This window comes from Thunnus maccoyii, chromosome 3, assembly GCF_910596095.1.
Source record: "Thunnus maccoyii chromosome 3, fThuMac1.1, whole genome shotgun sequence".
NCBI classification, from domain to species: domain Eukaryota; kingdom Metazoa; phylum Chordata; class Actinopteri; order Scombriformes; family Scombridae; genus Thunnus; species Thunnus maccoyii.
This window is the reverse complement of record NC_056535.1, coordinates 11,124,054-11,149,210: the sequence shown is the minus strand read 5'-3', so window position 1 is coordinate 11,149,210 and position 25,157 is coordinate 11,124,054. Positions and strand designations below refer to the sequence as shown.

The 25,157-nt window shown below is 41.3% G+C and overlaps 1 protein-coding gene across 1 annotated transcript in view; it reads left to right on the top strand.

Moving 5' to 3' along the window:
* The window catches only part of celf4 (CUGBP, Elav-like family member 4), an 87,861-nt gene extending 63,393 nt beyond the window's left edge, over positions 1–24,468 (top strand). Inside the window, exons 3-14 of the mRNA XM_042407312.1 lie at positions 3,579–3,627; positions 11,544–11,672; positions 12,629–12,708; positions 13,209–13,349; positions 14,863–15,001; positions 16,259–16,411; positions 16,852–16,962; positions 17,982–18,044; positions 18,428–18,505; positions 20,401–20,544; positions 21,690–21,883; positions 24,387–24,468. Coding sequence (XP_042263246.1) covers positions 3,579–3,627; positions 11,544–11,672; positions 12,629–12,708; positions 13,209–13,349; positions 14,863–15,001; positions 16,259–16,411; positions 16,852–16,962; positions 17,982–18,044; positions 18,428–18,505; positions 20,401–20,544; positions 21,690–21,817 — 1,215 coding nt within the window. The 3' untranslated portion in view covers positions 21,818–21,883; positions 24,387–24,468. The remainder of the gene's footprint in view (positions 1–3,578; positions 3,628–11,543; positions 11,673–12,628; positions 12,709–13,208; positions 13,350–14,862; positions 15,002–16,258; positions 16,412–16,851; positions 16,963–17,981; positions 18,045–18,427; positions 18,506–20,400; positions 20,545–21,689; positions 21,884–24,386) is intronic.
* The last annotated feature ends 689 nt before the right edge of the window (positions 24,469–25,157 follow it).

The window sequence follows — 25,157 nt, the reverse complement described above, 5'->3', positions numbered from 1 at the left end:
TAAAGCATACTTTCAATATTCTTTTTCACAGACAATGATGGGAGTGTGAGTGACTGTGCACGCCTGTGTCCTTGTCAGTGTTGTGTGTTGCTGTAGCTGTGCGCGCATGCATTAGTCTGTGTGTGTGGCTCGTGTGTGGATGCTTGCACTGTCTTGGGCAACTGGTAATAGACTGTATTTGAAGCACATTTGACATAACAAGGTACTCTACAGATATTCAGCGGATAGAAATCCCATACAGTTGTCATCGTAATATTGTTTTTGTAACTTCATTTTTTGTGGTTTGCACACGGTGGAATCAATACAGTAAGCAGCAAAACTCAGATCAAGGACTCCAATTTTGTCCCATTTCAAGGTAGAATCCAATATAGCAAACTATAGTCCCACACTGTTTTGAGCTAATCTTGTGGGCCTCGCTAGACATTCAGGTCGTACTAGACTGATTCAGAAGAATGACTCACCAGTTTGGTACAGCACAGACTGCATGCAGACCATGTATTCCCTCAGCTTCTAGTTAGCAGGGAATCTATGGCAGCACTGAAGCAGAGCGCTGTCATTGAGTTACATAATCAACAGAGGAGTGTAGCAAGTGTGTGTGTGTGTGTGTGTGTGTGTGTGTGTGCGCGCGCGCACGCCCGTGCATTTGTGTAGCTGCAGTTCTTTTTGAGCTGTCGATCATGTGGCACACCAAGGCCACTCGAACACAAGGCTGCTGAGGTGGACTTTCAGCAACAATGGAGCTTAGCCTGTGTGTGTATGTGTATATGTGTGTGTGTGTGTGTGAGAGTATGTGTGTAAGTGTGTGTCCATGTGTGCACTCGCTAGTGTTTTTAAAGGCATATGCGAGGATGAATAGGCCGACGCATTTACAAGGCTGAGGAGAAAAAAAGCACACTACATGCAAGGTATTAGGTGTGCACACTGAGAGATGAGCCAATTTACTGCACATGTTGACTCACAAGGATACATTTACATAGTGTCTATTCTGTGTGTGTGTGTGTGTGTGTTCATATGTATCCCGTTGTAGGCTTCCATGCATGATTGGATGCATAGGCCTATTTGTGATTTTACATGTTTGTGTATGTGCCAGGCTAATGTGTATAAGCATGTGTGTCTGGTCGTGTAAGCTTACATACTTGTGTATGTGTGTGAGAACATGTTTGTGCATGTATATCTGCATCTCAGTGTCTTTTTGTGTAAATGTAGATGTTTTTTTTTTCCCCTCATGCCGGCATTAGACTAAAGTGAGCTTGTTGTTTAGTCTGTGTATTGTATTGGTTCTGCTGCTCAATGCTGCCATCTGGCTTTGGCCACAGCACCACCACAGACATCCTAGGGGAGCTATCTGTGCTAGTCAGCGTCTGGTTTTAACAACTGTTTTGGGATCAGTTGTCCAGTGGGCTGGTGCTAACTCACCCTATTATGAGCAGGATGATAAAACTGACCTTGAAGCAGTTTATGGGGCCAGGATAATGGAAACCACTGATAGAAAGCCCATGAAACTCCACTCAGCTTTCAGTGACAAAAGAAAATAATAGTTTAACCACTTAACATTATTTTGAAGTGAATGTAAAAATTTATGAGCAGACACACTGCGTGTTGCTGCTCAACTAGCAATGACGAATGAAGAAATTTACTGATTAACCTGTGAAGTCGCTTCATTGGATTACAGATGTTTAAACAAAATCAAGAATTACAGATTTAATAAAAATTAGCTTCAAGTTTTAGTTCATAAACGAAAAAAAGTGTTACAGTAAAATGTCAATGCAGAGTGAAATGAAAACTGTGAAAATTAAACATTCCTCAGAGGGTCAGCGCTGGCATATACTGTGCAGGTTAAGACCAATGCTTGCATATAAAACCAGTGAAGGTGGAACACAATTAGGTCAGATTGAGGCCAGACCATTTGTATGGGTCACAGTAAAAGCGTTCATATGTATGCAGGCTTATAGGCCCCGTGGGAGCATTGGGCTGACCTTGTCCCATACTCTGATCTATGTCCTCATCTCCCCCTATGTCCTCTCTCCTCATTCCTCCCTCTGTCTCTCCTCTTTCCTCCCACACTTCCTTCTTTTATCACCACATTTCTCTCCTTTCAAACACCCCCTCTTTTTTCTTTTTTTTTTTTACTGTTTTCAATTAGTTTCTCTTCCTTCTCACCCTGTTTGGTTTCACCCTTCTTATGATCACAGTCTTTCCTATCAAACACTTTTTTTATTCACATCCTTATTTCTCTCTTTTACTCATTTTAAGTCCTCCTTTTTTTCTATCCATTCCCCATTTTCTTTATCCCCTCGCCTCCCTTTTTCCATATCAACAGCCAGTCTGATAAATAATGCATCACAGTACATTAAAAACATTAGTAGGGTTCTCTTGGCTGTCAAAGAGAGGGAGGAGACGAGAAGGAAAGGGTGAAGGTCCGAGCATTAATTGCGTTTGCATCATGACATTGTGTCCTCGCGCTCAAAGGCTTTGCCTTTGGTGAATCATCTGAATGCTGGCCGATTCATTAATATGATGACTGTATCAGCAAACTCAAAAGAAAAGATTTAATGACATTTAACAAAACACTGATGCTGCATCACACAGAACCTTGACCTTTCCCTCCTCCCCTTTCATCCTCCTTTTTCTCCATCTTCTCCTCTCCTCTCGAACCTCCCTTCCTTCCCTCCATTACTCCTGGCAGCGTGGCGATTGGCATTATTAAAAATTGATTGGCGGCGAGCGTTTAGCAGGGTGGCGAGGCGGAGAGGAAAGGTTTGACAGGCAGGAGTGAAATGAAAGGAGGGCCTCAGCGGACACACTGTGGAAAGGTCTCACTGGGGGACAGACAGTGTGTGTGTGTGTGTGTGTGTGTGTGTGTGTGTGTGTGTGTGTGTGTGTGTGTGTGTGTGTGTGTTGGGGGGGGGGGTTGCACTTGTATGTACAAGCTTGTGTGTGAGGCGAGGCTAAGAGGAAATTGTGCAAGAACATTTTGTAGTTAGGCTTAAGAGTTTGAAAATCCATACATACTATATTCCTACTATGTGTACATGGTATGTGTTTGCTGTATGTCTCTGTGTGTTTGTGTGTGTGTGTGTGTGTGTGTGTGTGTACATCCACAACAATATATCTGAATACACAAAGTCCACTTAAATCACATCATGATAGCACATGAGCATCCAGAGGCAGACACAAAGATGAAACACAGTCACAGTAGCTCTGCTGCTGAGTTACCTCTCTACCATCCTCCTGCCATCCCTCTTTCTATCATTCCCTTCACCCCTTTGCCTATCCCCCTTTCCAACCCTTCTTTCCCCTTTCATCTCAGATCAAACAATATTTCCAACCAATATTCCCAACCAGCTATCCCCCCAGTGGCTGTAAGTGCTACAGCTTTGGAGATTTTCAATACACTTTACCAGCAATTTGGCTGAGTGATCCTAAAAAAAGTTATTTTTGGGAAGGGAGGAGTAAAAGCATGTGCCGTTACATGATGCTAACCGGTTTCTTTGTCTCTTGTTTTCTTCTTTTTTTCTCTTCTTTCTCTATTATTTGTCTGGCTTTCCTCTCTTCGCTTCTCTTTCTCTGTGTAACAGATGAACAGACCTATCCAAGTGAAGCCAGCAGACAGTGAGAGTCGAGGAGGTACTGTATTCTCTTCCTTCCTTTCCTCCCCCCCTTCTTCCTTGCTACCTTCCTCTTTCTCCCTTTGTTCTAGCCCTACAAACATACTGCCTGTGCGTATCAGCCTCACCATTATCTGTCCCATTACACGATGCCCTGTACCCCGACGCAGGCTGACAGTGCGGCCTGGCCGGACCCTCCAGTATTCAGAACACATTATGTAAACAGCGTTCTTCCTCGCCAGCGTTGGCCAGCATGGCCTCTAGCTCCTTTCTTGGAGTTTCATCATATGCACTGATGCATGCACATGCACGGACATACACACTAACACGCGTGTCTTGTCATGCTTGGGGGGAAAACAGGTCACTTCTTTTTGTCACACACCTTTAATAACATTCTCCGCAACTTAGCAAATCCTATTTGACTAATGTCATAAGTTCGTACTAACCGAACATGCCGCCAATTCAAACGACAAATGAAAGTAGATGTCTAGTCTGGTATTTTGTGTGCGTCGCGCTGTATTGACAGCTGCGACAGCTTAAAGCACATCTTCTATGTCTAGACATGTAGTGACCTGCTCCTGACATCAATCAATGGACTGTACAAGAGAAGATTGATGCAGTTTGACCGTTTTTGGCCGGAGGTTTTCAAAGTTTGTAGTTTTTAATATAATTGGCACCAGAGCATTTCTTCAGCCACAAGACAGAGGGAGAGAAGGAGGCAAAAAAAAAAAGAAGAGCATGCAAGGACTTGAAGGTTGATAAGCAGAAGCAGAAGGGCTGAGAAAGAGGTTATAGCCCGTAAAGAAAAAAAACTGAAAACGGAAAGGAAGAGAGATTGTGCGACATCCTCTTCTATTTAGTTTGGTGGCTCTCTGAGTATGATTGATGGAGTGGGAGGGAAGAGAGGTGAGCACTGAGCGTGAGGAAGCAAAGTGAGGGCAATGCAGGACGTCCATACCTTTGTCTGTTTTTGGGTCTGTCTGCCTCTGTAGATACTGTTTGTCCTCAGCCCACTTCTACCCACCTCATCTATTCTCCACACTCCTATTTTTGCAAGATTATTTGTATCTATTTCTTTGTCTGTCTCTATCCCTTAGATTTTCTTTGTAATTCAACATTAGACATTGTACTGTCATTTCTAATAGCAGTGGTTGAAAAAGTATTCAGATTCTTTACTTAAAGGTCACATATTATACTCCTTTTCAATAAGTTAATATGGGTCTCTGAGGTCCCCAAAACATGTCTTTGAGGCTTCTTTGCTGAAAATACCGCTGAGATTATGCATTCTAGCATGTCTCTATACCCCTCTGTTTCAGTCCTGTTCTCCATGGGCTGTTTCTGCGTCTATGCAAATGAGCCGCTGCTCCCCACGCCCCACTCAGGAACTGTGTGTGACTTTCCAGCCGCGATACAATGTGAGATTATATGACTGCAACACTGTTAACAGTATTCATATTCATACTGCAACTGCAACGGAGCTGCAGTAGCTTCACTAATACTTGTATTACAGTAATGCTAAGTGTATCTGTGGGCCAGAATGGACATATTAGCCTCGGCTTGACATAACAAACACTTTACATACAGTAGCAGGCCACTACAGCTTTATGGACTGAGCAAGTAGCTGCTGGGTGCTAATCCAAGTTACACAACGTTGCCAAGCAAAGGAATTCCTGCGGTTTGAACATTTCTTTTTCACATGTGTATCATTACCTTCATGACATGTCTATCATCTGTACATTTACATAACGTTACAGCAGCAAAACATAACACCTAATATGTAACAACAAAGCTAGCTGGGCTAGCACTGGAGTATAAAGTTCCACAAAAAGCAACATGACAAAACAGTTACTACTATCCAACCTGCTACTGTTGTTATCTAGTTGGCTTCAAATGAGGCTTAACGATCACACACTTTCTCTTGACTGTCACTCAACAGTAGTCCAACATTGCTAGCCATATTAGCCGTGCAACATGCTAACACCAAGTTCAGCAGGCTAACCTGCTAAATAAACAGTAAAACAGCATAAAACATGGGAAAACTTGCAGCTCCAAGTTTGAGGTCGGGTCACGGACAGCCAGTATCGATCTATCACAAACACATAAAGTACAACTGTTTTCCAGTCGTTGTAGGGACACTTCCATCAAAAATATAGTGAATCCAACAGGTGTTCACTTCCTCAGATGATGGGAGGACATACAGACTGTTGTGTTGGTTCTTGAAGCAAACAACAAAACTTTGATTCAGTTCAAAATTTGATTTAGTAGGTTTCAGTGGTTGGGGACTGTCAGCCTGCTGGGGGGAGGTCTATGTTAAACAGATCCCTTTATGATGTCATAAAGAGAGCCAAAACACACATTTACTGAAAGATGGAGCAGGAGAAGAGAGGATGTTCTTTTCTCATAGTTTGGGGGTCTGTAGACACACCGTGGATATATATTTATGCTGAAAAGGCATGAAAAAGTGAATTTTGCATAATAAGTGACCTTTAATCAGCAAAATGTAGTATCAAAGTAAAAGTACTTGTTCTGCAGATAAATGTCCCTGTGAGTGATATTTCATTATATATTAGACTCCTAATACTGATGCATCAATAAAAGCAGCATTTTACTGTCGTAGCTGGCCGAGGTCGCTCTACTTTTAAATGTTTTATATACAGTTAGGCACTTAAGTCCAGTGGATTCCAACATTAATAGTTGGCTCCCTTCTGTGGGTCACAAAATAAATCTGACGGGTCGTGAAATGATTAAAGAAGTTGGAAATAAGAAAAAAATCAATCAAATATCAGTTTTGCTCTACTGTGAATTTGGATAATTTCACCTCTTTGGGCCTTGAACATTCATTTGAATAAAACCATCTGATAAGTTTAGGGAGGAAATCACTCTTTGGTGTAACTGCTAACATCTCATAGACATCTGAAACATTACAAAAGGGGCTCCAAATAAGCACTGCTTTTTGTAAGGAGTTGGAGCCGCTGGTTTAATCTTTTTTATAAGTTTATATGTTTTTTTTAATGTAAATTCTTGATCTGAAAAGCAACTAGTAACTAATGTCAAATAAATGTAATGGAGTCAAAAGTACAATATTTCCATATGAAATGCAGAAGAGTATTTGTATAAAGTAGCATACAATGGAAATACTCAAGTAACACACAATGACCCCAAACTTGTACTTAAGTACAGCACTTGAGTAAATATACTTCATTACTTTCCATCACTGTCTGATTCATAATGTTAAGGACAAAGGAACAGTTAAAAGGTGCAATTGATAAAGCCGTAAAGAAAACAAACATACTATAAGTGCAGCAAAAATAAGTAATGAGATGAGATACAAATACGTTTTATGATTCCTTGGTAATACTTGGTAACACTCCTGCCCTAGAGGGAAATCAGGGAGAGTCATTGTCATATGCTGTCTGTGTGTTTTAGAGAGCTTTGCATCGTTGTTGAGACTCTAAGTCTTCTTGGTGTATATTGATTTGCTCTCTAGCTGAATATGAGTGTGTGAATATAAGTGTGTGTGCATGTGTGTGTGAGTGTTTGTTAACAGTCCTTTCCCAAAGAAAGATGTAATGTTTATTGGTGTCTTCCCTGGGGAACTGTAGGCTTTGGCCACCAATGAGGTGTGTACTGTCTGTGTGTGTGAGAAGGTGGGGCGGCAAACATTTCAAGATTTGTGCGTGAATGCGTTCGTTCGTTCGTGCGTGCGTGTGTGTGTGTATGGGTATGTGTGTGTCCTCTACCCCTGATGTGCGCTCCACTCTTGTAAACACCCCCCCTCCACCCACACCCCCACTCCCCGGTGCAAGGCCAGAGCGCAGATTAGTCTTGTTGACTCGGCAAGGACACCCTGTCAGGCACAGGCAGTGGGGAACGGACCCTAAGCATGCAGGCACACACACACACACATACACACACACACACACACACCTACACACACGTTAATTTGCAGAGCGTATTCAGAGGCAATTGCACCGAGGCTCATTAATTTCCCAACATATACATCCATTTCCACAAAGCTCCGATTCTGCGTAACGTAAAAACAGACTGCCTTGCACACCGACACATCTGCTACTGTTGTGCCCTAACACGCTTTCACCGTCTGCCTCACGATTTCCCTCAAACACTTATTTTGTGACTCAATCACAGTGTCATGTGCTGACACTAATGAACCAATCCTGGACCTCAGTCTGCCTATATTGTATTAATGCCAATACATGTATAATTTTTATCTGATTATATCATCCTCTGATTCATTTTGAGAGCAAAAAAAAGTTTGTTTGCAGAAACTTTTGAAAAAGACATTTAGTTTAGGCTTATGTGCTGTTTTCAGAGACTTTTCAGTAAATGTTCTTAAATTATTCCCCCAAGATAGAAAAAGACAGTCGTTGCCATGTGCAAAATAGTGGTTGCTATGTGTTTATAAATGAGAACCAACAAATATTATAAATTGGTGCCATATGTCTGGATGTTTTTCCTGATTTAACCCGGTCCAGAAAGCTGCACAAAAATGTGTACCATGCCTTCAGTGTAACAACAGGTTATCCTCTCCTCCAACCTCACATTTATGTAGCTGTTTACTGGATTCAGCATAACCTTAACCTTGCGTATTACTTGTTATTTTTTTGCAATATATTTATTCGTTTCACAGTGCAACTTGCTGTCTCATTATTGTGGAACAGGCACTGGCATCCTGTCTGTGATGCACATTTAATCATACTAACAAAATGTGTGGCTTTATGTAAATGTAGCCCCCTGGAAAGACTTTCTGTGGCCTTACCTGAGACTTCAGTTACAGTTTAATCATGTCTTGACCTGAGGAAAGGCACACTGTCACATCTGTCTTATTTAATACCTGTGACAGGCACAATTCCTTACATACAGGTAGGAGTTTTAAATGATTGATGTGTAATAATTGGCTGATGGTGTGACAAGCCAGACCCATGGATTGGCACACAAGCTGATGTTAGTTTACATTAGATATCATATCTCACATTATATCTTATATCATACTTAGTATGTTCTATGAAAATAAATGTGTCTTTAACATTTACAATGCCTAAAGTTAAGTGGAGAGATAATTTTGTTCATCTTCCATGTTTAGAAATACTTAAAGGTAGAGTCAGTGATTCTGGAGAAAGATTGCTCAATACGCTTTTTGTCAAATTCAGCAAATATTTTTCTCACAGTCCGCTAGTTGTCCGTTCTGTGTGTGAGCTGAAAAAAAATCTGGTGTTCATAAATGGGAAACAAATAAAAGTGGCTGAGACCGAGCAACACGACACTACACCAGCCAATCAGCAACAGGGGGCATTCATGCTCATGCACAAGACAGGGGGAAGTCATCAGAGCAGCTGTCTGTGTGAGGACATGACAGTCTGCCATCTCCAGCACCCACTGAATGGTAGGCAGGCAGCTGTTTAAACCACATATAAATATCCTGCTGTTTATGTGTTTTCAACTTATTAACCATATTAATAAATCAATAAATACAAACACTGTCGATTTCTTCCCGTGGAGCCAACTTGCAGACTATTTTGGTTCAGTAAATTTCTGCTGTCAGTCAGCCTGGTGAAGGCAGTTTGTCCAGCCGCTGTCCTCTCAGCTCTCCAGGAGCTGCAGCTGACAGACGGCTGCCTCTATGGACAGAGACACTGAACGCAGGTCGAGTGAGAAGTGGGGAGGCTGCAGAGAGGCGGAGAGTGTGGATGGACTCTTGTGCTCACATGAGACTAATTTTTTTTTCCTGCTTTTGATAACATGTGAGAGGAACAGAAATTACTCTACAGCTGATTTCTCTTTTGGACGTTGCCATGGCAATACGCGTCCATGAATTTGGGGGGCGGAACTTCTGAAGGGGCGCGAAGGGAGGGGTGTATTTGTTTGGGTGTTTAGTTCAAATATCAACAATCTCTCTCCAGAATAATTGACGCTACCTTTAATTATAGCTATACTACACTTCTAGTATGACATGTTGTAGACTCTCAAATCCAACCAACTCAAGTGTATTTTGCACGGGGTAAAAAGCACCGCCACCACACAGACCATTCAGTCCCATCTAGTGGTACTTCCAATTTGGCTCGGCACTCCACCTAACTAATTCGGCAGTGTTCACGTAGTGGGTAATCCAGTGAGGGATCAGGTCCTTAACACTGCGCTAGCGACTAGCTAGTCAGGATATCTGTGTGGAGTATAGCGAGATTTGGGTTGGAATAGCGTAAACTTAATGTCCACTGATAAGCTTGTTGCTGTTGGAGAAATAGAAGCAGCTGGTGACTTCATGTGTATGTGAGGAGCCATGTGGCTAGCTACAGCGTTTCCAAGCCAACAGTGGTGTTAGCAGTGACAAAGACAGCAGTGCAGGGAGCTCTGGCTACTATCAATTGGGAGAAATGCAAAACACATAACGCTGTGCACAAAGATTGGTGGGTTGGTGAAAGTACAGGTGTGTCTGGCTGCCATAAACAAAGCAGGACTATTAACATCTATTCATTCTCTGGTTCATGTGTGCACTTTGGCACAAAAAGCATTATACTTGCTAACAGTACAGCAAGAAAGAGTTGCCTAAAACAGAAAGAAGATTGCTTCACGTTGATTGGTTTTGGCATCATCACAGGCACAGTTCAGACAGTATGGAGCAAGATGCTACACACAATCACAACACCGACTCACTACTGTCCAGAAGACTAGTTTCATATTAGCCTCTTATCAAAAATGTTAAGACAAACGGGTTGAAAGCTAATTGTAAATAATTAGCCAGTAAAAATATTTTTGTCACTAACTATGCACTAACACACATTTATTGCAGACACAGGCCAAGCAAGCACTATTAAATACGATATGAAGGCGCACCATGATGTTACCATCAGGCAACTTTGCCATGCTGTACCATGATGATCTGTGACCCATGCGGGCATCATGCCACTTGTGTGTTCCTATAAGCACAGAGACTGCACAGAAAATGATTTTGTTTTTCTCAGTCCTAGGTAAAAATTCCCTACAAATTTGTAATGGAAACACAGCTCATTAGATAAGAAATTCCAAATCAAATATTCAAAAACTGCTCTCTAACGCAGACTTGTGAAAACATCCTCTGGGATACAGTAACTCAGTTTACATTGTACTACAGACATTGTTTAGCAAGCACCATCTAATAATGAAATGAGCGAGGACTGCATCATTAGTGCCACTAGATTTAACAAATTTTACATGTATGGGTGTACATGTATTGTTATGGTTATTCTATTGTTATAATTGCTATGCAATCATTACTTTATATAGGGATCAAGTGACTATGTGTTAACAGTTAACAGTCACCAAACTCACAATTCTTCGCAGCCTTACGGAGCATTTTAGCGGATTTCAGCTGTTTGTTTTGGTTTTACAGCCCACAACTTTACTATTTGGGTCAGTCTCATCAACTACATTTCCAGATGCAGCAAGAAGCTGTTCTCAGTTGAAATGATCCCACTGTACACTATCTGCTCAGCACCGAACAGCAGAGAGAAGAAGTGAGTGACTAGCATGTGAACATAATGAAGCATTTAGCAGCTAAACAGTTTTCTGAGGAGACCAAAACAGAGCTTAAAGGAGAGTGAATGTTGGACTTGCATTCATTAGATGTCTAGCCGGATCAACTTTATAAGGTTATAATATGTCAAATATGTATGCGATGTTCAGTTTGTTGGTGAATGACCAAAAAGGGAAAAAAATCTGATGAGTGCTGCTTTGCTGAGATCTAAAGATGTGTTTGTAACATGAATAAATGGGTGAATAACATGTCATCTTGCATGATTTGCATTAAGAGATTTGTTGCATTTCATGATATAACAAAACTTCTCACTGCTGAGCATAAATACTGCTATTTCAGGGAACAAAGCGTGTATATCAAAAGGCATCTCTGATCCTCTGATGGTGACCTATTCCTTTTCCTTTTAGAAGACAGAAAGCTTTTTGTGGGCATGCTCAACAAGCAACAGTCAGAAGATGACGTGCGGCGCCTTTTCGAGTCCTTCGGCAGCATCGAGGAATGCACCATCCTCAGAGGTCCCGATGGAAACAGCAAAGGTGAGTTTATAGCTGTTTGTGACTTTGAGCCAGCAGAGTTTTTCACAGGCTACTGCACAAAAATGATTTGGCCTTTCAAAGTTGGTGACTTTGCAAAGTTCTCCTTAACCACTCCATGTTGAGTGGAGTCAAAGGGGGTTATTTCACAATCATCAGATGAGTGGTTACATAAGAATATTGTAGATTCTGTAAATTTCAACAGTAAATGCCATCGTAAAGCTTTGTCCACAGGGATGAGAGATATAAACCACCGACTCTTTACAGATGAACCCTATTAACCTTATGAGTCAACCTACATCACTCTGATAAAGAGAAAAAAACTTAAGTCAACCTCCTTATTAACCACTGGGCTTCATGTCATGCCAGAAAAATGTCCTTTCAAAATGTAGTCAGAGTGCTACACAAGTTCACTGCATGAAGTTCATCAGCGAGCTTAGCAGCCAATCAATGTGGCCCGATGATAACTAAGCCTGATGATTACAGTGGGCTTGATCATTCTGATTCCTCCGTGAAGCTCCATTAACAAGGCCTCATCAGCCAGCTTACTCGGCTAAGTGGGCTTTAGCTCAATAATTACTGGGAACTTGATCATTCAAATTCATCAACGGGGCTTGTCAATAGTAAGCGACACCAGAATGCTGTGGCATTTTAAGCCCCATCAGAGGATCCCAAAGTTGTTAATGGTGTCAGAGTAGCATGTTTAACTCGCTTATTGAGCGTCAATCAACACCGATCCAACCTTCCTCAGCAAAGAGGGCTTTGTTTACTACATGTTTGTGGCTGTAATGCTGTACAAAGTTTATCCTGTGTGAAAAAAAAAAAAAAACATGTTACTTGTCTTGTGACTGGCAATCATTTCCTGTAATACTGTGATATTCGTTGCAGAAAACTTTCTCCTTTTAGTTCTCCACTGTCTCTTTTCCCCCTTACTCATTTTCTCCTCTTACTCTTCTTAGGCTGTGCTTTTGTAAAATACTCTTCTCATGCTGAAGCTCAGGCAGCCATCAGTGCACTACACGGCAGCCAGACAATGCCTGTGAGTAACTGTGTGTGTGAGCATGTGGATTTATGTGAGAGAGGTGAGTCACATAGAGAGATGAGTCACATAGCACTTAATTACCTTCTAAAAAGTTATACTTTATTAATCCCAGTGAGGAAATTTGTCCTCTGCCTTTCACCCATCAGGGGCAAACTACAGCTTTGAGGCTGTTGGCTTTGCAGGATATACGGGAGGGGTGGGAGAAAATCAGAGCACATGTAGGAAACTCTACACAGAGATTTTAGTCAGTCTTAGTGTGATTCAAATGCAGGACCTTGTTGCTAAAAGTTGCCAGTGCTAACTACTCAGCCTCTTCTTTGTCTTGTCTTTGTCTTCTTTTGGTCAGAGAAATTAGGCAAATGCAGTGTTTATATCATTTTAAGTGTGTGCAAGTCCAAACAGAAGCTTATGTCATGTGTCCATCGGTAGACACTAACATGTATTGCCTGGCACTTGTGTGTTTTTATATGTGTGTGGGTGGATGGGTGGGTGCACAGGGTGCCTCATCCAGTCTGGTGGTGAAGTTCGCAGACACGGATAAGGAGCGCACCATCCGCCGCATGCAGCAGATGGCTGGTCAGATGGGCATCTTCAACCCTATGGCCCTGCAGTTTGGAGCCTATGGAGCCTACGCTCAGGCAAGACACCCTGCAAAATGTCTTTTTTATCCACAGTTATTTATTCAATGAACCACGGAGATTAAATGGAGTGCTCAAGCCTAACTCACACATGAATTTGGAAAAACAAAAAAGATGATCAGCCTCCAATAATAATCTCTACTGGATAATGATGTGATGTGAAATGTCTGTATTCATGTTAACGTGAAACAATTTACTGTACATAATTTAGTACGCATGAGGTGCACATTTTGTACAATTCAATACTCTGAACTTACTGACTTATACTATAAGTATACGTTAGGTTCACATTTTTTTAAGTTTGTCCTAAAACAATAGTCAGGTTCATATGAACATGGAGACATTGCACCAGTTCATACTGGCCATCAAGAGATCTCTTCCTAACATGGTGCCAATGGAAATACTTGTTACGAGGGATGGAGCAGGTGAACCCAAGTGCAGACACTCAATGGCGAGGAGACACAGATATAATAGAAATAAGGTATTTATTGTAAAGGCTGGGGAAAGGAAATGCAGACCTGGGGAAGCTTGGGCTGGAAGCTGGGAAACTGAGGCTGAGGCTTTGGCTTGGGAGTCACTCGGAAGGGAGAACAGGATGCAGGAAAGACGGGCGGAGTCGCTCTGGAGGGCGACCAGGAGGTAGGACAGATGGACAGAGTCGATCTGGATGTCGACCAGACGGCTTGAGTGCAGGAACAGAGACCGGCGACTGGAGTACAGGACTGGAGTCCAGCGGCTGGGAGACAGACAGGTAAGCCGGTATAGCACAGGGACAGGAGACTGCTGCATCTCGGCAGGAACATGGGACTGCTTTAGCTCAACAAGAACAGGGGACTGCTGCAGCTCAGGAACAAGCTGGGTGTTGGCAGGGGCGGCTGACGGCTCGGGAACAGGAACAGGCCAAGCATCGGTGGGGCGGCCGACGGCTCGGGAACAGGCTGGGCAGCAGAGACTCTGTGGCGCTCAGGGAGACACAGGATCATGACAATACTAGGGGACAAAATCCACAGTCCTTGTTTGTTCTGTTCAAAAATACATTCCAAAGTTTATCTGAAATAAATATAAGGCTTCAGTAGTCTGAGTTAATCAAATCATGTGGGTATTTTCTTTGTGTTTGTCTTTTGAGTAAAGATTTCCCTTTTTGTGCTTCCCCAGTGTTTCCATGCTGTGCTGCAGTGGAAGGATAATAACACAAAGATGGAATTTGATAACTAAAAAGATTGTAACTTTGAAGATATTCACTTGATTTGTTGAACTCAGACTACTGAAGCCTCATTTTAACTTCAGCTACATTTCAAAATGTGTTTTTGCACAGTATGAGGACTGTGGGTTTTTGCCCCACATCATTAGGAAGGGATCTCTTTATGGCCAGTATGAGTAAATACCGTATGTACATCTGGGCACTTGAAAAATTGTGAACATGTCCTTTAACTTAATAACCTCTAATTCTTTTCCCTGTTTCCTTTTATTAATCTTCATCGTCCTTATAATTGCAATCCCCTCTACTTTGTAGGTGCAGCAGCAGGCGGCGTTGATGGCGTCCGTAGGCCAGGGGGGCTACCTCAGTCCAATGGCAGCCTTTGCTGCTGCCCAGATGCAGCACATGGCCACCATCAATGGCCTCCCGGGAGCACCACTGACTCCCACGTCAGGTAACAGTGGTAAAAGATCAAAGATTAAAGTAGCATAGTGGGTTTTCATGTGTTTTACTCTCCCAATGAAATGACAACTATTACACTGCACATGAATTAAATGGAATTCAATCGATGCATCCTAAACCTAAACTATGTTGTAGAACAGACGTTGTTCTGTTCATTTGTGCTGCTTCACTGCCTCACTTGAACGACAAGCTAACATTACTGTAAGGCAGTTGCATTTTATAAATCAGCAAAACTTTTATCCATTATTTTTCCATCTACTGTGTCAAATACTAACTGTTTTCTCACATTAGTTCTCAAAATATTTGGTGTCATTATCTGTTGAGCTCATCTCACAACATGAGCCTAGTTTACAGATAAGGCAAAAGGGTATATAGGTCAGAGAGACAGTACACTTATAAGTTCCACCTAATGCAGAACAAGGTGCAACCTGTTGCACTTATGCACTGAGAATTTTAAATTTGAACAGATCAATGTTTTAAATTAAAATATTTAGTTTTTGATATGTTTAAACAGTAGTCCAAATTTTGAATAAAAAGTAGCAGTCCTATTAATTACAAGAAGCTTTTTATCCGTATATCTGATATTTCTCTGTCAAATTTATAGATGTCAACATAACATAATGTGCATCTACATCAGAAAATAGTCCCTGAAGAAAATATTTTTTTTACATACTGGATTAAAATGTCTATGGCTTCTAAAATTCTAAACTCTAACCTGTAAAAAAAATCTAATCTAAAAAAAACTTTGAGATGTTTTTAAAAATAGTGGTAGTGGCAAGGTAAAATATAATAAACAAAATACAGTATTTTCCTTTTCGACCTCAGTGTTTCATGGCAGAATCGAGGAACACAGTGCAGTGGATTTAAATGGACATATTTTCACACAGAATCTCTACTAGATGTTTCTTCGTAGACAAGTTGAAGGGGTGCAAATGAACATAACACAATGTGGCAATCATCTGAGAAAACATGAAACATAATCAACAAAGTATTCATTATTCTCACACAATATGTCTGAGATTAGCATCTAATGGTTGTTGTGTCACAACAAGGGCCATACTGGGACAAGAAATCAGCCCTGACATTTAGTGTCTTCACCGGCCTCTCTGACATTTGCAGAGTTACTAGGTGGCAAGTCAAAGCAAAACTTCTCCATAATGCCTTTGGGGGTAAAAATTACAGTGTTTTGCTCACTGTTTCTCTCTGTCTCCCCTTCCTCCCTCCCTGTTCACCTGTCCTGTGGCTGCAGGTGGCAGCACTCCTCCAGGCATCAGCGCCCCCACAGTGACCAGCATCCCTTCCCCCATTAGTGTAAATGGTTTTACCGGCATGCCGCCCCCCCAGGCAAACGGACAGCCCCCTGCAGAGGCTGTCTTCACCAACGGGATACACCATTACCCTGGTAAGTCTGATAAATTCAGGGGCACGTATGCAAACACACACAACCAAACTCTCAGCGGTACAGAAAAATATCAAGCAACATATGCAGTATGCATTATAAATACACTGTTATGTTAAGCCATCAGTATAAAGCTTGAATCCTTAAAGACACACTCTGCAGTAAACACATTCATTGTAACAGGAGAGTGTGCATGCTGCCGGCTTACAGGCGTGAATAGCCTTGAAGCATGTTCAGGAGGCCGGGGCCAGACAAACGTAGCCCAAAGACAGTGAGCATGTCGACGAGATGAGTGTTTGGCAAAGGTGCTTAAGGGCTGCTGGAGCCTAAGTATGCGCTTGTGTCATGAGCCGTGGCTAGTACCTCATTGGTTTTTGTCTGTGAAGAGGTGGAAGAAAAATGTTTTTCTTTTTTTTCCCCCTTTTATACTCTTGTCTCCCCAGTGTTGCAGGAGGTGGTTTTTAGGGAGGACTCGGAGAAAAACGGCTTGGGCGTGGCTCCGCGGAGTTGTTTTGGGGTTCAGGGTGGCTGCTTCCTCTCTTCTCTTTCTGAAGGTAGCACTCCCATCCTCTTCCCCGAACCCCCTCCCACCCCCCCACCCCCACTCTCCCTCATCCCACTTCTCCCCCTTTATTCTGGCTGGCTGAACCATTTTTCAGTGTTGATGTTAGTCCCCGGTGTGTTCAGTATTTCTTTTGGTTTTTAGTGATAGTGGGGTTATCACTGTGTGTGTGTGTGTGTATGTGTGTGTATGTGTGTATTTTCTCAGTAGTGTACTTAATGTGCATGTGTACAGAAGGGTATGGGTTATAAAGTGTGGCGCGGCATCTGTGGTAGTTACTAGTGTGTTTAAAGTGCAGGGAGAATTATTTTTTTACATGTTATTTTAAAGTAATTTATTATCTCCTACATGTGAAGTGACAGCAACAGGTGCATCCAGTACAGTCTTGTGAGTGTGTATTGTAATTGTCCTGTTTTACATGTTTAACTATAGTCAGGGAAATAAATGTATTTCTTATTTTATATAATTATGTTTCATAGGATGTGTGTATAATAGGTACAAGCTGTTTTCCATTCCTGTGGTGACAGTGGAGCCGTGTGTTGTATTTGTGTTTGAACTGTGGTCTTTCAAAGTTACTTCTCTGCTTTTTCTGGGGGAAAAATGAGCTACTTTTGAAATGCTTTGGAAGGAACATTAAGTAAAAAGCCCAGCAAGAGAGAGAGATTCAGAATTCAGTTACTCACACAATGAAAGCGAAGCGAGTTGACACGGCACTGTTCGGCTCTCTAACCTTTCTGCTTTTCTTCTCCTGTCTGTTCTTCTCTCCGTCGCCTCTCATTTCCTTCCCTCCTCCCTCTCATCCTTGTTATATATTACTCTCATCTTCCTCCGTGCCCTCTCCTCCCCTCCATCTACACTCTCTCTCCGTCTCTCTCCTGTTCTGTCTGTCTCATTTCTCTGTCTCCCCCCCCCCCCCCCCCCCCCCCAACACACACACACACACATATACCTCCATCCATCCATGCTCCACTCCACCTCCTTCTTCTTCTTTTTGTGTCTCTTTTGGAGCAGCTCAAAGTCCCACTGCAGCTGATCCTCTCCAGCAGGCTTATACAGGAGTCCAGCAGTATGCAGGTCTGTCTGTCACTCTCACAGCAGCACTGATCTGTGTGTGCGTTCGTGCATCTGTGAGGAATTATGCATGCGTGTGTGTCAGAGACAGAGAGAGAGAAAGATAAAGATTTGTCTTTGTTTGAATTTGAATTTTGATCATGTAACATTAAGTGTTGCTGTCGTACTACATCAATTTATTCTCCCTGCTGTTTTGTGTGTGCAACATGTAGACTCTATTGTCTGTTATCTGATCGATTGCCTGCTGTGCCCCTGCATATATCACATTGTTTGTATGTATCCATTGTTTGTGTGTGTGTGTGTGTGTGTGTGTGTGCGTGTCTGTGCGGCCCTAGTGATGACTGTTATCTGATCCACCGTGTGTGTTTGTGTGTGTGTCTCAGCAGCCTACCCCGCTGCATATGGCCAGATCAGCCAAGCCTTCCCCCACCCTCCACCCATCATCCCACAGCAGCAACGAGAAGGTAACACACACTCACACAGACACACATGCGGCACACCGTTCACCAATCAAAAGCACACATTTTACACATTTCAGGCACTTACTAAAGACAATCATACATTAATCAAACATTTAAATCTTCTCTGTTCATCCTTTGTCTAGTTGCCAATGCAGTCTTGGAATAAAAATATCCTATCCATTCACAGTCCTCACTCTGTTTTCAGGAGCGATTTAACCTCTTGCCAGTGAGCACTTTTAAAAGCAAAACATTCTGTATACTCACACTAACACAGTATAATATATCATCCTGGACTAATTAGAGAAGTCTGACTAGCTTGAACTCTAATTTTTCATCTTTTAAAACTGTCTAAAAGAGAGTTATTTAAGACAGATTGTGAAGCAAAGACTTAAAAAAGGATAATTAGAGTGTCAGGTTATGATGCAGTGGCTAGCTGGCTGTGGGGTAACTAACTTTACTACCACTACTATACAGCCGTAAACCTACTCATGAACCCAATGACCTCCAGGCTTGGGACATTCATGCTTGGGACTTTACTGCCCTCTTGTGGAAAACAAACAAAATAGTGCAAATCATTCAACAGCCATGGCATCCCGCAGTTTACCATTTAACATTTAGTGGTCATTTGTAGGATACATGACTGCTGTGAATACTGAACCTATGACGTCTCCATTACAGCAGAACACTGTCAAACCATCCGATCAACCAAAATTAATTCATTTAATGAGACAAACTGCTCTGCACTTGTCTGTTTTTGCAACTGATGATCATAAACTTGATTTCACTTGGCCTAATATTCAGAAAATGTATTTTGGACATATTTTAAAGGTGCATTGTGTAGAATTTAGTGGCATCTAGTGGAACAGACTTGTCAGAAATGGAATATAATAATATTAATTTTATATTAATAAGTATGTTTTAACTAGCGTTTAATCATCTGAAAATAAGAATTGTTGTGTTTTCGTTACATTAGAATGAGCTCTTTATATCTACATAGGGAGCAGGTCCCCTTCCATGGAGACCACCATGTTGCACCACCATGTTTCTACAGTAGCCCACAGGGCCTTTCACGTTTTTCGAGGCCACTGTGGGTTCTCCTACATGCTTGGAAGGGGAGGGGGGTGAGGGTTGGGGGGGGGGGGTAATCAACCTCATCGCTAGTTGCCACTGAACCCTACACACTGCACCTTTAAAGTCTCTGAAAACTTGGCTTGAAATCCTAAGTAATTTTCTTCAGTATTAAGAAGACATGACTAAATAAGCAACACTCAAGTTTAAAGTGAGGAAAAAAAACATCCTTAGATATTATTTATTAAGAATTTAATACTCAAAAACTCTAACTAGCTAACTGACTCAGCTAAGTTCATCAGGACTGTGTGGATGTGGTTTGATCAGATTTAATTGACAGTCGCCTGGAAATGCAATCAAACTGCTTCACAACTTTCATCACATTTAGATGCAAATGTTGCTAAATGCTGTTTGGTGCATGAAAGTATGTGACATCATGTTTTTTCCAGCTATTCAAAATCAGTGAGAAGAACAGAAAAAAAAACGCAAATACAGAAATCTCTCATGTGAAATAGCTGAAACTTTAGCAAAAAAATGGGTATTCATGTTCATTTGTAGTAAGAAGCTGCTTGATAAAATAAGTATTCACTGAGATACACTCTAGTATCCTCCTTACTTTTTTTCTCTACACCTTCAGGTGTCTTGCTGTTTTGCATTTTCTTGCTGTCACCTCTGAGTCCCCTCCTATCGTGGTCTACCTTTTTTCATTCTTACCCCCACCTTCCTCTCTCTCCTTGTCTCTCTTTCTCTGACCTTTTCCCCTTATCTCTGTTTTTCTCTCCCCCTGTCTGTCTCTCTCTCTCTGTCTCTCTCTCTGTTTCCGTGTGCAGGACCAGAGGGTTGCAACCTGTTCATCTACCACCTCCCTCAGGAGTTTGGGGATGGAGAGCTGATGCAGATGTTCCTGCCTTTCGGTAATGTCATCTCCTCCAAAGTGTTTGTGGATCGGGCGACAAACCAAAGTAAATGCTTTGGTGGGTAAAAATGAACAAAACCAAAAGATTATTGATTATTTATTGATTATTCTTTTTTACTAATCACCTTCTTTACTGCAGTCAACACCCCTCCCTAACCTCTCAACACCCCTCCCTTAAACCAAATGAAAACAAAACAGTGAGGATTTGTCTACAGTTGTGCAAAAGCAGGTTGTCACTAAAAAGGATGAATGGGTAATGAGTGTGTCTGGATTTTCTTTTAATCATTGAAGCTGTTTTCTCTTGAAGCTCTGACAAAGTTCTAATTTTGATAAATATTTCAATGACATATAATTGATAAAGCACTTAGATCACAAGCCAAAGTGATCCAGATGAAGAGAATTTGTGGTTACATTGCCATTGTGCTTTTTGTGACATAAAATACAAATGCTGGTAATCGTCTATGGCAGGTGACTCTTAGTCTCTACCTCTGTCTATAACTCACTGTAAGCAAAAGCAGTACAGTGGGCTCCAGCATGTAAAGATAGAGAACTGCTGTCTCACTTTGTGCCACTGACAGCACAGTTTAGCAGAACGTATAATTATGTGGCAAATTATAAATGGATTGTGAAGAATATTTAATGGAGAGTCCGTCAGGTGCAACCCATTTGCAGTAGTAGCTTTTGCTCATTAATACAACACAAAATTAATGTTGTATTATTCATGTTGCAATTTTGAGATGCAGGATTTAATTTGTGATTTGATGCTTTTTCACTTAAAAGTGGAAGTTAAAAAGTGAAACGCAAAAAAATAGCACAACTGTGCTGATGTTTTGGTTTTTAAATCCCATCACCGAGTTCATATTGTGATTTTGCTTGCATGCCACTCTCTGTTATTATTGTGATCTTATTGTTGTTGTTGTCATATACAGACATACATGGATGCTATATAAGTTATATTAATGCTTATGATATATTGCATTATGTGGAGAAGTATTTGATGCTAATTGTTCTTTGTTTTATGTATAAATGAAATGATTGAATTCCAATTAAGGTTTATAACTGTAATCACACGTAAAAAAAAAAAAAACCCTGCTTCATCTTAATTAACTTCATCCTCATTATCCATTCTTTTGTGACCCCAAACTCTCCTCGCGTCTTCATCTAACCACATCCCTCGCTCTCTCTCTTCGCCCCTTCCCCCAGGGTTTGTGAGCTTCGATAACCCAGGTAGTGCCCAGGCTGCTATCCAGTCAATGAACGGCTTCCAGATCGGCATGAAAAGACTCAAGGTGCAGCTGAAGAGGCCAAAAGACGCCAACCGCCCCTACTAGCCCCCGCCCCAGCCAGCCGCTGCCATCCTGGCGGCCGGGGCAGCCGTCGCACACAGGGAAAGACAGGTCAGACGTCGAGCTTAATTCATCCGGAAACATTTGTTGTCACTTCAGTGTGATAGGTGATTACCTGAACCTGTGCATACACAGCCGATGCATATCATATTGAGAAACGCTCAAATGGCAAGTCCATTTACGGAGGTGCCTGATGTGGTTTCAGTAACCTTTTATAAATGTTATAAAACATTTACAAATGCCTGATAACTAGCTGATCATCTGAAAATTGCCTGCAAAGAATAGTGATGAGGTTTTAACCCTTTGCTGATGGTTCAAGGAGGCATTTGTAGATATTAATTCCACAATTGTCCTTATGGCTCATTACTGTTTAAGATTGTAATGTCCTATCAACCCGCTTGTTATCAGTTATCTCACTGGCAGCTACTGTACACATGCATAAGTGAAAAACCTGATATATACTGGGACAAAAAAGTTTGAATATGTAACTGATATTAAAATTTTACTTTACTGTATGTTCTACAATATACCTGCCTTGTAATCATTTTAATTTAAACAAAGCTGTGCAGTATTTACTTACATGTAGCCTCCTCTGTTTTGTAGAACAGCTTTACAGTAAGTGACCCTGTATGTTACGCTATAGGTAAACGATAATTGGTAAATGGTTCAGCATGTTGCACAGGGAAGGAATTGCTTCCGAGGGAGAGGCATTTATTACCCCTCAGGCGGGTAATTGTGCCGTTCCTCTTTGTCTCCTCCCTTCATCTGTGTGATGGAGAGTTTAGGCTGTGTCGTTCATTCACCACTGATGACTTCATTCAAGGGCAACTTATCACCCACTCACAAACTAACTGAACCATACCAGACAGTGTCTCGAGGCAAATCACTGCAGGAAGAATAGCGCAATCTCATATGAATGTGTCACAAAAATATGTGGCTCCATTCCTTTTGATATATCAAAACATTTTTATACAGAACATTAGAGAAAACCTCTTTTTGGTTTGCTTTTTATGTGAGATACAGAGTTGGAATTTCAATTGATAAACAAGCATAGTGTCACTTTTGCATTTGCATTCTTAGTTTTGCTATTAGTATATCCAGATAATGCACTATCAGTGTACAGATGACTTCATATTCAGACAGCAGGCTGGACTGCTACCTAACTTCTAATGACACAAGAGAGTTAAGATGTTTTGATTAAAAGTCCTTCATTATTACAAAAGAGAATTGAGAAAGAAGTTTGTTTAAAACACTGCCACTGCCAAGAGATAAATTAACTCGCTGTAGGATGAGCGCTGATTTGTTTTCTCAGCAAAATTATCTTTGTTTATTCATAACAGAACTTAGAGTCTTTGTGCTGGCTAAGATGCTTTGGAGAGGCAGGTGTCCTGTAAATATGCTGCTATGCTCCATCTGCATGTAAATACAACTAATATCCACAGTAAAGAAGAACAAAATGGGAATTACTGTATATTATGGTAGTGCAAAAGTGTTGAGAAATTCATAAAAGCATCATTAGTAATGATAAGTTTCTCTTTGAATCATCTTATAGAGATAAATAAACCAATTAACACAAAAAAAACATATAACTTGAGCAAATAAGTGTTGGATACTTACAGCTACCACCCACTGACTCTATATCAATATATGGTAGTTTTAGCAAAAGACTACAAACTAAGAGGACTACAGCTAGACTAGCAGCTCTGTGAGGCTGAGTTAAATGCAAATGTCAGCATGTCAGCATGTTAGCATGCTCACAAAGACAATGCTAACATGCTAATATTCAGCAGGTTTAATGTTTACTATGTTTACTGTTTTAGTTTAACTAAATTAGCACAAACACAAAGTACAGCTGAGGAAGACTGGAGTGTCAGTTTAGCAGGTATTTGGTCATAATCTAAACTACTGGACAAATTTAAAATGTGACCGGATGATGGCACTTGATGATATATTACAATTAATTATGAGGGGAACATAAATGTATGTACCATATGTTGTGGCAATTCATCCAATAGCTGTCAAAACAAGTCACTTCAAACCACAAATGCCAACTTCATATTGGCACTAGAGGAAAAAATCACCAAAGTCATTAGGCTTCATCCCGTGGGGATCATGAATGTCTGTATAAAATTTTGTCCTAATCCATCCCATAGATGATAAGATATCTCACTGAATACGTGAAAACTGCTGGTGGTGGCAGATGAAGTCAGGGGATCACCGATGTCAATGGGATTCATCATCTGGACACCACTGATATCTGGTATCCATCCCATAGATGTTGAGATATTTCACAAAAAAATGCAAATGTCATCTTCATGATGGTGCTAGAGGAAAGTCAGGGGATCGCCAAAGTCAATGGGATTCATCAAGTGGGTACCATGAATGTCTGTACAAAAAAAAAGACCATGACAATCCATCCAATAGTTGTTGAGATATTTCAGTCTCTACAAAGAGTGGAGGACTGACAGATCGCCAACCCGTTTTTTTTATTATTATTATTATTTCTTACATATTATTTGACCTAAACTATTTTTATTTCCTCTGTGCTTTCCAGGTTTTGTTGAGCTGAATCATATGTTGACTACTTGCTACCCGCCACTGAGTGCAAACTCAACATCTGGACCACTGAGGCTGCTTCAGAAACAGAGGAGAGAGAGAGAGAGCGATGACCCGAGTCAAGGACACCTCCTTTTGGATGTACTAAAACTTTGGCACTCAGAGAGAATTTGTACCAGCCTGGTTAGCCCCAGGACCTTTTCTTCTGCACACATATACACACCTCTTTCCCCACAAAACACTGCTTGAATGACAGCTACCTTTTTTCTGGACCACAAAAACTTTTACTTGAACAATGAGGAGGGAAAAAAAAGTAAAAGAAACTATATCAAACCTACTTTCAATGACCAACCCCACTGAACTCTTAAAGGGAATATGGATGTCAAAAGTCCAACAAGAACAAAACAAACTTTTTAAAAACTGAATAGAGGATTGCCGTAGGAGATCTTTCTGTAAGATGGTTTCAGTTTGGGGGCAATTGACTTTTGAAGACCAATTTATAAGACTTGAAACACGAAGGGACAAATTCTCGAAGCAAGAACTTAAGTAGGGAATGTGATATTTTCAGGACACAAATTGGCTTCGATTTGGGATGGCCATCTTTAGCTCGGAGTGCCTGTCCGTTTCCAGGGGATACCGTTGCCAAGGAGAGCCATAGCAACGGTCTCCAGGGAGTCTTACCTGTCATTCCTTAGTTGTTTTAGGGACCAAAAGACCAAACATTTTTATTGCTGAGGACTTGTAGCTCTAATATACTCGGACCACTGCA